The 12,313-nt window shown below is 61.9% G+C and overlaps 1 protein-coding gene across 2 annotated transcripts; it reads left to right on the top strand.

Moving 5' to 3' along the window:
* HS3ST6 (heparan sulfate-glucosamine 3-sulfotransferase 6) lies at window positions 306–6,450 on the top strand. Of its 2 annotated transcripts, none has more exons than XM_018041064.1 (2): window positions 306–771; window positions 5,702–6,450. In XM_018041064.1, exons 1-2 carry the CDS (start codon window positions 389–391, stop codon window positions 6,315–6,317), a joined length of 999 nt encoding a protein of 332 aa, XP_017896553.1. In that variant the 5' UTR covers window positions 306–388; the 3' UTR covers window positions 6,318–6,450. The 2 variants fall into 2 exon arrangements, with proteins under 2 accessions (XP_017896553.1, XP_017896552.1); XM_018041063.1 differs by having other exon boundaries at window positions 309–801.

Below are 12,313 nucleotides of genomic sequence, written 5' to 3'. Positions count from 1 at the left end.
GCCGCGCCGCCCGGGGCGGCGATCGGCCCTGCAGGAGCGGGTCCTTTGGACAGCAGCGCAGTCCTGTCACCGTCCTGCGGCCGCCGCAGCCGCATCCCGAGCGGGCTGGGGCCTGGGGTCTCCGAGAGGGCGTGTCAGGCTAGTCTCTGAGGCTCCGAGTCCCGCCCGTGGGTGCTGGCGCGTCCAGGGATGAGCCGTGGTCTAGGCGGGGCGGGGCCTCTGGGCGGGGCGGGGCCTCCCGCCCTCGCGCCGGTCCCGCCCCGCTCGCAGAAGACCCGGCAGCGGGGCACAGAGCAGAAGCCCGGCGCCGGCGGGCTGCGCGCGGCGCTGGCGGGGATGTGCGCCCTCCTGCAGCCCGCGCTCGCAGGCCTGGGCGCGGTGCGGCCCCATGGCAGGTAGCGGCGGCCTGGCCGGCGGGGCCGGGGGCGGCCAGGGCACCGTGGGAGGGCCCGGAGCCGCGCTTCGGGCGTCCCGTGCGCCTGTGCTGTTCGCCGCGCTGGTTCTCGGCGCCTACTGCCTCTGCGCCCTCCCTGGACGCTGCCCGCCGGCCGGCCGGGTCCCCGCGCCGGCCCCTGCGCGCGCCGAGCCGCCCCGCGCATCCCGCAGCCCCGGGGCGCCCGGTCTGCCCGTGGCCAGTGGCTCGGGTCGGCGGCGCTTCCCGCAGGCCCTCATCGTGGGCGTGAAGAAGGGCGGCACGCGCGCCCTGCTGGAGTTCCTGCGGCTGCACCCCGACATCCGCGCGCTCGGCTCGGAGCCCCACTTCTTCGACAGGTGCTACGAGCGCGGCCTCGCCTGGTACCGGTGAGCGCCCGGGCCCGTCGGCCCCATCGGTTTCCTGGCGGGTGCCTTCGGGAAACGGCGTGGTGTGCTCCAGGGGCCTCGCTGGGGACGCGGCGGGGCGAGGACTCCGGGTGTCTTCTGGGGCTGAGACCAACCTGCGTGCGGGTTGAGATTTGACTTCCTGCAGCGGATTTTACGGAAAAGAAGATGAGTGGCCGTGGGCTCCAAGAAACTTTGAAAACTCCGGGGAAAGCCTTGGCTAGGGGGTTAGAGTGTGATTCCGGCTGAGTAGTTTCGAGCCACTGGGGTCTGAGGCGCTTTGGAAATGCTTCGTGCTCAGTCGCGCCTCTCTGCCGCATCACTCGGGGAAGGAAAGCCTGTCTAAACTCTGGTCAATTACCTTATGCAAGGGCCTCCCACTTCCTTGCAGCCTCCTAGAAGTATCTGTCACCCCATTCCCACTCCAAGATCCCTGATCCTGGAAAGAGGAATCCTTCTCCTCAGTCCTGGGGGTCTGGAGAAAGTCTGGCCTTTACAAAAGAGGAGGGTGCCTTTGAGTCAGTGTCCAGGGATGGGAACTGGGACCCCAACTTCATGTCATGGGGCTCTGTAGCCGCCCTCACTCCCACCCGGTATGGCCTTTGTGGGGTGGAGGAATGAGGGGGACACCAGCCCCCACTGAAGTAGCCTGTCCTGGTGGCTGATCGAACACTGGCCCCTCCCTGCGGAGTGAGTGAGGCCCGGCCTGCTGCCTCGGTGTCCTATACTTTCCTTTCGGAAAATGAGAGCTTACAGATGGAGAGTGAGTCACCCCACTCCCTGTGGCACCCACCTCATCCCTGAGCCCAAACCTAGCCCCTAAGGGCCAGCGAGGACCCTGCCCGCAGTCATCTGGTGAACAAGCAGCAAGTGGGGGGTGGCAGGACCCAGACTCTTGACCTCCATGTTTACCAGGCTTTCTGTACCCAGACTCCACCCTGCTTTCATCCCCTTTTAATCTTTGCTTTTTGCATCAGAATCACTCAAGGATTTGCAGGGTTCCCACTGAGAACGGGGGCGGGGGGTGGGGGTGGGGGGTGGGTCTGGCTCCTGAACTCTGAAGGATGGCTGCGTTTAGGGGTCTGGGAAGTTGTGTGGTGATGGGGGAGGTGGGTCCATCCTTGGACCCGAGTGTCTGAATCCCTGCATTCTCGGCCACTGCCCACTCTGACAGTGCTCCAGCGTCCCAGAACATCCTTCATTTACCACTTCTGTGCACAGGAGGAAGAGGGAGAGGGGAGGGAGGAGGGGAAGGGGAAGGTGGGGGAGGACACATTGGTAACCAAAGTGCAAACCTTAGAGCTCGGCCCGGATAGGCTAACGAGGGAGGGGCTGCAGGGGTGTCTGGAGCTGGGTTTAGACCTAAAAGTGTTCTCAAAGAGCTGGGGATCTTGAGACCCCCATCCAGACGGGCCCTCCCTGGGCACACACTCCAGCTTTGGGGGACTGGTCTGGGGACCCTAAGGGGCCTGAGAGGAAGCCAGCTGGACCCAGACTCCAGGTCAGGTCTTCAGCTCTAGGGAGGGGTTCTTGGGTCCCTGGCATCCCTGAGGCCCGAGATGAGGGGCGGGGTGATTCTTCTCTGTTTAAGTGGTGGAGGAAGAGTCCTTCCTTCGCCCAGCCTCTGTAGGGGAAGGGCGGCACCGTCCCTCCTGTCCCTCTAATCCGGAGCTGTCCCTTGGGGCTGGCTAGCGCTGACCTCTCACTGCTGGTGCAGGCCTGCGCTTCTGGAGGACATGTGTCCACATGCCCTCCAAGGGACGTGCCGACACGTGCACAGCTGGGCTTGGTGTTGCTCACAGATATCTGTGTCCCTGAACCTGACTGTCCTTCCAGCCAACCGTGTGTGTGCAGTGAGCCTCTGAAATCCCACCCCCGCTTCAGTCTCCCTAGCTGCAAAGAGGATGCCTAACCCCCGGTCAGGTCTGCTCTCAGGACCCTGGACCCAGCCTCCAGGGCTCTTTCTGGGCGGTGGTTTGGAGCAGTGAGCAGAAGAGTGGCTAGTGCCCCAGTTGAGTTTTGGGGACACTCGTTCCTTCTGGACTGTGACCAGGCGGTGTCTTGGGCCCTTCCTTTGGCCTCGGCAAGCGTCCTGGGCTGCTCAAAGCTGACCTTGGCCAAATCAGTCGCCCTCCCCGGGCCTCACCTCCTCCGTCAGGCTCTTGAGAGTCCTCCTCCTTGGGGGCTGAGCCCCTCAAGTGTCTCATACAGCCCTTGTTCTTCCATCCGCTGACTCACTGATCACCTTCTGTCTGGCAGAGGCTGGGGCCACACAAACACCCCAAAATCTCAGTTCAGCAGGAGTGCCGTGTCTGGGGGCAAGTGGGGACTGTACTCTGACTGTGGCATTTTGGAAAAGCAGACAGACCAGGAGGGGTGCAGGTCCGGGAACCCCCTTGACTCCTGGCACTGTCCTGTTTCACGTGGGAACCCTAGCTGGTTCCTGATGAGTCCCAGGGCCCGTGGGATGGGGCCCAGGGAGGTGTGAGACATGGAGGAGGGGCGCTGAGGTGGAGGGAGACTGAGACAGAGAGGGGTCTGGGGAAGAGGGGGAGCTGAGCCGGGCATGGATGGCCCCCCAAGGCAGAGGGGCATCCTGAGGCAAAGACAGAGCGGGGGAGTCACCCAAGCTGGATGGAAGCCGCAGGGAAATGCAGACCAGATGAGCAGGGAGCCCGCGTTGGGGAGCAGCCCGTCAGATGTTGGCCGTGGGGGGTCAGAGTCCTGCCCCTCTCATCCTCTCCCCCTTCTCCCCCGCTCCCCAGGAGTCCCCATCCTCACCTTCCTTCCTGCCCGCCTGCCTGGGGGTCTGGCTTCTGAGGCCCATGGTGGGGGCAAGTCATTGATCCCAAAGATCTTAGCTTTCCAAGCTGCTGTGTGGCAAGAGTGGGCACCCCACCCCATCCCATCCCTCTTCCACGGTGGGGTACCTTCCTCTTCCTTGGAGAGAAAGCAGCAATGGGCACTAAGGCCCATCTGTCTCCCTGGCTTCCTTGCAGCCCCTCCCCCGAGGCGTGAGGGGGTGGGGCTGGCTGCTCAAAATTGGGCGGCCTGTCTGGGGACCGAGAGAGGGTGCTCCTGGGGTCACCAGGCACCTGGGAGGAAGCGGATGGGAAGGGGTATCAGTCGGTGAGGAGGGGCCTGGAGTGGTCAGGGCTGGTTCCCTCCCTGCGGGGGACGCTGACTTCTGGTGGGGTCTGTGGACACTGGCTTCTGTCTGTGGGTCTCAGGGTCGAGGTCCAGTGTGGGGAACACCCCTCCTTCTGGCCTCCCTCTTGTGGGAAGAGGGGTTCCCTGAGCTGGCCATCCCAGGCTGCAGCCCTGGACTCGGCCCTGGGCCTTGTCCCCACCACCGGTCTCTTTGAACTCACCCTGCAGTCCCCACCTGCATTCCGGGCTGACACCCGCCTCCCAGCAGCTGCAACACAGGGGTGGGGTGGGAGCCCATGCCCTCCCTAGCTCTTCCTGCTCCGTCTCTGAACCTCAGTGTGCCTGTCTATAGATGGGGCAGTGACTGGTGTGGAAGGAGTCCCAGCTCACTCCTGGGACGTGGGGGAGCAGAATTGTCCCCCATGACTTCTGTAGACTGGCTCTGCCCAGGGCTTTATTTCAAGGGATGGGGGCAGCTCCCGAGCCAAACAGGGGTGTCGGGGGAGAGGCAGGACCCCCGGGACCCCCACATGCACGTTCTCCACTCCTGACATCAGCATCCTCCAAGCTGGTACCCCAACTCATGTGTCTGCCCACCCGGCAGAGCAGAAGAGTGGCCTGCCTCCCGGGGCCGAGTCTGGGGTCGCTAGGCTGGCTGAGACCTCAGTCCTGTCCTGTGTGCCACCCTCCTGCGGGGGCCGGTCCTAGGGGCTGTCCGCGGGGGCAGAGCAGCTCTGTCAGAGAAGTGGGCAGAGACCCCCCCGCCTCTGGAGCGCAGGTCCCAGCCTCTGCCTCTGTTGACCTAGTTCCCTGCCCTCCCTCGGAGCTGTTTGCTCAGCTGGCCCTACCGCTGCACCCTGCCCCACCCCACCCAGCTCTACCAGGTTGGCAGGGTGGCCTCGGGACGCTGCCAGGGCGGGGTGCTAGGAGGGCTTCTCCATGGTTGGGGTGGTCAGGGCGCTGTCACCTGCCCTGGGATAGGATCAGTGCCCCCAGCCCTGGGCCAGAGAGAGGGGACTGCTGAGAAGGCTGCAGGTAGCCCTGTGCTCTGGGTTCCCAGAGGGGTCTGGGCAGCCCTAGTGGCTGAGATGGGTCCTCAGGCCGCCTCACTAACGTCTGCAGTGTCCTGGGCTGGGCTGTGGGTTTCGGCTTTCTGGGGGGTGGGGAGCAGGTTGGGGAGAATTAGCAGGGCTGCCTTCAGAGGCGGGGAGGGGCGATGCGGGGGAGTGATGGAGAGGAAGGCGGGACACCCTTTGCTGGGGACACTGGTCAATAACTAATGACCTAATTCAGGGGACGCCATGAGCCACTTAATGAGAGTGTGACGAGGGTAATTACAGTGCAGGGGCCTACGGGGGTAGGGGGGACAGGTGGAGCCTTGTGGGTGGTAGGCCTGGGGCCCCTGGCCTCATGAGCACCAGGTCTGGGGTGAGAGGCACCCGTGTCAGGGTTGGGGTGCAGCTGAGCCCTGTGGGGGTGTGAGCAGCCTTGCAGGATGGGCCCCACTTCCAGCCTGAGCTGAGGCTGAGCACCCTCATGGCCCACACCCCAGGCTGCCCATGCAGGCACTTTGGATGGGTGGGCCTGGCAGGGTGGGCAAAGGGGAGGCTCAGCTACCTTGTAGGTTTGGGGCTCCCCTGGCGGGGTAGGTTAGTCCTGGCCCTGGGGCAGATCTAGTGTGGGAGGAGGGCCAGCACTCATTCATGCCTCCTCTCCACACTCCGTCACGCAGGAGCCTGATGCCCCGCACCCTGGACGGGCAGATCACCCTGGAGAAGACCCCCAGCTACTTCGTGACACGGGAGGCTCCACGCCGCATCCACAGCATGTCCCCAGCCACCAAGCTGATCGTGGTTGTGCGGAACCCTGTGACCCGGGCCATTTCCGACTACGCGCAGACCCTCTCCAAGACCCCAGGCCTGCCCAGCTTTGGCGCCCTAGCCTTCCGCCGCGGCCTGGGCCCCGTGGACACGGCCTGGAGCGCTGTGCGCATTGGACTGTACGCGCAGCACCTGGACAACTGGCTGCGCTACTTCCCGCTGTCCCGCTTCCTCTTCGTCAGCGGCGAGCGCCTGGTCAGCGACCCCGCTGGGGAGCTGGGCCGTGTGCAGGACTTCCTGGGCCTCAAGCGGGTCGTCACAGACAAGCACTTCTACTTCAACGCCACCAAGGGCTTCCCCTGCCTCAAGAAGGCGCAGGGCAGCGGCCGGCCGCACTGCCTGGGCAAGTCCAAGGGCCGGCCGCACCCTCGCGTGCCCGAGGCCGTGGTCCAGCGCCTGCGAGCCTTCTACCGGCCCTTCAACCGCAAGTTCTACCAGATGACCGGCCAGGACTTCGGCTGGGACTGATGGGGCCTGGGCCCACGCCCTGCCTGGGGACGCTCAGTGACCTTAATTTATGCCCGTCACCCGGCCAGAGCAGACCCTGGGCACACGCTGGGCAGAGAGAAATATTTACAAAATAAAGTTGACATCTGTGTTCTTCTAGGAGCCCTTGAGGGTTGGAGGCTGGGGCTGGAGGTGCCACCTCCTGGAGGTAGAAGTGGAAAGTGAAAGTCGCTCAGTCGTGTCTGACTCTTTGGGACCCCATAGACTGTAGCCCATCAGGCTCCTCTGTCCATAGGCTTCTCCAGGCAAGAATATTTAAGTGAGTTGCCATTCCTTTCTCCAGGGGATCTTCCCGACCCAGGGGTTGAACCTGGGTTTCCTGCATTGCAAGCAGAGTCTTGACCATCTAAGTCACCAGGTCAGACCCTCTGGGGTTGGGGACAATCATACCGGCTAACCTGACCGGGGACCATCCATACCAGGAGTGGACAGAAACCCGATCCTTATCCATCCCTTGAGGTGGGCAGTGAGCTTGGCTGCCTGTCACAAGCGAGCAACTTAGGCTCAGAGAGGTTAGGGGCCCGCTTGGTGACAAACAGCTCTGCCCTGGTGACTCTGGAGACCACCCTCAGGCTCTCTTCTCAGCCCTGGGAGGCCGAGCTGGGCCGTCCCCTGTTCCAGGTGGGGAAGCAGAGGCCCCAGCTTGCCCACCTGAGATGAGTCTGTGCGGCTCTCCAGGCTGCACCCGTGATCCCAGCTCACTCTGTGTCCCTATGCCCAGTGGACACCTGTTCCTTAAAACCTGGTGGACTCTCCAGACAGCGGGTGTGGGGGACTCCTGCGTGCAGAGTGGTTCTTCTGACAGCCTCCAGGCAGCTCCCTGCACAGCCTTGCATCACCCCCCAGGCTCTGACCATCACAGGCCCCACCCACCAGACTCTGCAGGGCACGCCCACTCCCCCGGCCCTCTGAGCCCCACTTCTGTGGTGTTTATCCAACTTCCTCCCCTGAGGATGGACAAGCAAGAATGCCCAGCTGCAGCCCAGCTGCCAGCTCGGCTCTTAACCAGGCTAGGCCAGACCCCAGAAACCCAGGGCCCCCTCAGTAATGATTTTCACCTGCCCCTGGCCATAGTGCTGTCTGCCAGGTGCCCACCAGCTGTCCTGACTGTGATCTCCTGGACCCCTTAGGCCCAGGCCTGGCACACCCTGGTCCAGTCCTTGGGTCCGTGTCAAATGGCCAGGCTGGGCCAGGGCTGGTGGAAACATGGTGGCAGACGTGGGTGGATGTGGACATGCCCACAGCCCCATCCCCCCAGAGTCAGACTCCTGATCTGGGTGTGGGGGAGGGCTGGCTTGTCACAATGGTGAGGAGGGGTGACACCCTGCTCTGGAATCCTGCTGGGTGGCGAGCACCAGCCTTGGCAGCTCTGCCCCACTCCCCAGTTTCCCAATTAGGGCTGGCACAGGGCAAGAGGGGAGGCAGACAGCCCTGACCACTGGCCCTGTGGCCAGCCTGGACCTTGCGTGTTTCTTCTTCTCCCAGGACATACCCTTGTGCAGACTTTCACCACCTCCTGAGTGGACAGCTCCAGGGGCACCTCTTCTGTTTTCCTGCGATGAGCACTCTGCACACATGGCAGCCAGAGGGGCATCTTCAGAGTAACCCAGATGCTATTATTTTAAAACCCTCCAATCTCCCCACCCTCTTGCTTCTAGAATGAAGGCCAGATGCTTGACTGAAGCTCTTAAGGCCCTCCGAGGCGTGTCCCTCTGCCTGGTCTCTGTCCTTCGCTAGCTAGCCTCCGGGCTTCTCCCTGTTGGCTCCTCCCACTCACCAGGACCTTGCCTGCCTCAGAGCCTTTGCATGTGCTGTTCCCCCTGCTGGGGATGCTGTTCCCTGCAGAAGGTGTCAACTGAGAGGGAGGCAGCTCTAGGCCCCGCAGCTGAACTCTCAGCCGGCTCATTTCTCCCGAGAGGTGCTTAGAATTCCTTTCACGAGCCTGCCACGTGACCCCCTTCTCCTTCCCGAAGCCTCCTGGATGTAGAGCTGGTGGGGGCCCTAGCTTCTCTGGTCTGGGGGCCAGGCCCCACTCAGCAGGCAGTCTGGGAGCAGTGAGGAGAAAGGTGGACAGGCTTGCTCTGCTCAACCTTCTGCCCGTGGAGACCAGGCTGAAGGGCCAGCGTCAGGCACCCGGTACCCAGCTGGGCCTCAGGAGGCCCTGAGGGGAGCGTGGGGGTCTCCCGGCTGTGCATGGGGGCAGGGCTCCACGGGAGAGCCTCTGGCCTTTAGTTAAAGCCCCTGAATTTCTTCCCCAGCTGTTCAGTGAGTTTTCCATGTTGGAATGTTCCAGATGGAGTGAGCAATGCTGATTCAATTACCCTCTTCCTGCTCCTCCCAGTGGAGAAGGGGATGGGGGTGGGGTGGGGCTGGGGGCTCTTCACAGCCCTGGGTGTCCGGGAGGGGCTTGGAGCCGTCTGGGGAGGTGGCTGCTTCAAACTTGGGGGTGCTTTACCCCAAGTCCTTCTAGCCATGGTTGGTACTGGTTCCAGCGGCGCGAGGACAGTGTTCTCCACTCTGAGCCTTATAGGCACTGGAGAGCCCGAGCAGACCCTGAGGGCCTGAGTGGCCCCTGTATCAGCCTGGAGACCCAGATCCAGCCTTCCCATTGACCCCCAAATCCTTTTCTGTCATGCGTCCTAATTCTAGGTGAGGGGAGGAGCCCCTCAGTCCTGGCAACTTTTTTTTTTTAATATTTGTTTATTTGGCTGCATTGGCTCTTTAGTTGTGGCGTGTGAACTGTTAGTTGGGGCATGCGGGATCTAGTTCTCCCACCAGGGAACGAACCTAGGGCCCCTGCTTTGGGTGCACAGGGTCTTAACCACTGAACCACCAGGGAGGTTCTAAGTGCTGGCAGTTTGACTCTCATCCTCCTGCCATCTGTGGGGCCCCTTGTGTTCCTGCCCGGGGCTCTCTGGCTCTGAAGTCGCTTTTTCTCTTTCCTGCGTGTCCACCTTATGCTCCCTGAGGAGAGGGACCACCTTCCAAAGTAACAGGAAAAGCGCAGGGGCGGGGGCAGCAGGTGCCTCGAGTGGGCGGCAGACAGGGGAGGTCAGGAGATGGAGGGCTGGGTAAGGAAACTGCCTGTGGGACAAGCCCTCCGTGGGTACAGGAGAGTGGAAAACAAGTGTGCAAATAAAACATTGTACAGCAGTGTTCATGGCTGCTCTCTTCTCAAGAGCCAAAGGGTAGAATCAACTCGTGTCCATTAACGAGTGAAAGAATAAACAGACTGTGGTCCATCCATAAGACAGAATACTATTCCACCATAAAAAAGGGTGAAGTAGTGATAAACCAACAACATTGGCACACTTGGAAAAATCTCAGTGAAGGAAGACAGTCGCAAAGGGTCACATAGCTTATGACTGCGCGCATAGGACGTTTCCAGAACAGCAAGTCCATACACGGAGACAGGAAACAGACCAATGGTTTCTAGGGGCTCAGAGACTGGGGCGGGGCCTGGGGGTGAGCACTTAATGGGCTGTACAACCCCGGCTCTGCTGTCGGGGAGGTGCCCTGTCCCCAGCCACACGTCCCCTATCTGCGCCCCCAGCCCTCAGCTGAGATGGGGCCCTCCGCAGATCTCTCTTCTCCAGCCGCCTGGTCCCCGAATGCTCAGCCTAGCTCTCCATTCCCGGGAGTTGCCTGGCTGGCCTCGGTTCCTCTCCTTGCCCCCCGGGCAGCGAGCTGTGGTGAGTGAGGGACTCCCCTGCCTGTCTCCTGCCTCTCAGCTACGCTGTCTTGTGCTGCCTGCTGTCCAACGTCTGAAAAGGGTGATTTTGCAGGGTTTTGTCCCGTTTTTCAGTTGTTTCAGGCAGAAGGGTAAATTCAGCCCCTGTTACTCTATCTCGGTCGGAAGCAGAGACTTTCATGTCAGAGAGAAAGACGCGATCGTGTCATCCTGAAGAAAGAGACCAAACAGCCCTGGCCGGGCTCTGGACCTGCTGTTACCGTGAATGGGACACGTCCCCTCCGAGGATCCCAGGATGGGCAGGAGTGGCTCCCAACGGACTTTCTGGGGCAAGTCTGACCACTCTGGCCCACGCTGGGACTGGCCGGAGGCATGTGCCCACCACGGTGCCCACGGTCACTCACCCGTCCCTCCTGCCTGCTCCGTCCGCATCTAAGACGCAAGGAGGGTCCTGACACCTAGAGGGGAAGGAGCCTTTGGGTCACGCCGCCCCTGTGGGGGGAGGGAGGAGGGAGACATGGGCTCCCTGGGCCTCTGAGGGGCCAGCGTGCACAGGCCTTGCCGTCAGAGAGTCCAGCTCCGGGATGGGCCCACACAGACTGGTGTCATGGGAGGTGGCTTTGAGTCCACACACCTTGTTATCAGTTGCACTGAGCTGTGTGTGGCCCTTGACTGTCTCCGCAGGCTCAGGGGGCCATTGAGGGCCTTGTGGGGCCAGCACCACCTGGAAGCAGGGCGCGGTTCTGAGTAAGACATGCCTACGGAAGGGGCTGTCAGGTGGAGGGGCTCCAGGTTCTGGGAAGAGGGTCTTGGGGCTTCTTGTTCAAGATGTGGGGGTGAGGGGCTGATGCTGGCTGGAGACGCACTGTCTAACACACTGGGGGGCACGTCTGGCCCCCGTGGGCACGCTCTGCTCCTTAGAGTCTCGGGGACTATGTCACCTCTGGGGTCCCTGGTGCTTCTGAAGGTCAGAGGGGTCCTCCCAACCTCGACTTGGCTCCAGAAGCCACCTGCAGGTTGTCCTTTCCTCTGACTTCCGTCTGGCGGTGGACATCTCGGACCTGCAATCAGATCCAGAGGTCCAGGCTGCAGACCAGCTGTCTCAGATTGTGCCCTTGGGGTTTTCATTCATGGAGGTGAATGGACTGGGTGATGACGCAGAGAGCCCAATGCCATTAAAAGAACTTCTATTCATTTATTTATTTTTGGCCGTGCTGTGCTGGCCTGTGGGATCCTGTCTTCCCTGATAAGGATGGAACCCATGCCCCTTGCAGTGGAAACATGGAGTCTTAGCCACTGGACTGCTAGAGGAGTTCCATCAAAGAATATTTTTATTACTTACATTTCCCAAGAGAGAAGAGGCATGCCACGCCATGCTGGGCCACCTGGGGAAGCACCGCACCAGCGTTGGCCCAGGAGGAGGAAAGAAGCCAGGGAGGCTGAGATCACAGCCTTGGCTGGGGCTTCCCGGGCAAACACAGTATAAGGGGACAGCCCCGATGGGTGAGTGTGTTCTGGCAGAGGGGCTGACGCTCTTTGTCTGGTCGCTGGCCTGGGTGACTTCGGCAGGGGGAGGGGGTCGACACTGGCGTGGTGGGAGGGTTGGAAGTGCAGGGGTTCACAATGCAGGCTCTGGGTCCAGGGCAGATGTGAACAGCTGTGGCTGGCAAGTTGGCCCTGAGATTAATGGTGCCATGCAGGCAAGCATGTAATCTAAGAAAGCACAGTCAGAACACCAGCCTGTGTCCTTTTGTGCCAGAGCTGTCCCTTTCCAGCCCTGGGCCCTTGCTAGGCCCTGGACCACAGCCCTCACGCTGGGCTTTTGTCTTTGACGTGAACTGTGCTCTGGGACATTTTGGGTCTTGTGCCGCTGGAGCCTTGGGCTGGGCATGTGTTCGAGACACAGTGTCCACTGGCTGGGCACAGCAGCTCCTCACGGCTCCTCCCACCCCACCACCCCCTGCTCCTCTCGGAGACTCTTTGGTCTGCTGCCAGGGCAAGGGTGGCAAGCTGGCCTGGGGAGGAGAGATTTGCTCACAACACTGGGTGGGGTTTGAAGGTGGATATGCTGGTGCAGGCCCAGGACAGCTCTTGGAGGCTGGCCAGTGTGTCGGGGTCCGGATGCAGGGCACCACCCTCTGGACGAGGGCTGCCTGGCTCTATCTCCTGACAGCTGAGGGCAGAGCCTGGCTCTGAAGGCCTGGCTCACTGGGGCCTCTGTCCACGATGGCCACCAGGAAGACCCATACATGAAAGCCAAGGAAAC

This window comes from Capra hircus, chromosome 25 (assembly GCF_001704415.2).
Source record: "Capra hircus breed San Clemente chromosome 25, ASM170441v1, whole genome shotgun sequence".
NCBI lineage: Eukaryota > Metazoa > Chordata > Mammalia > Artiodactyla > Bovidae > Capra > Capra hircus.
Note: the sequence above shows the minus strand (reverse complement) of the source record. Positions and strands in the feature narration are given on the sequence as shown.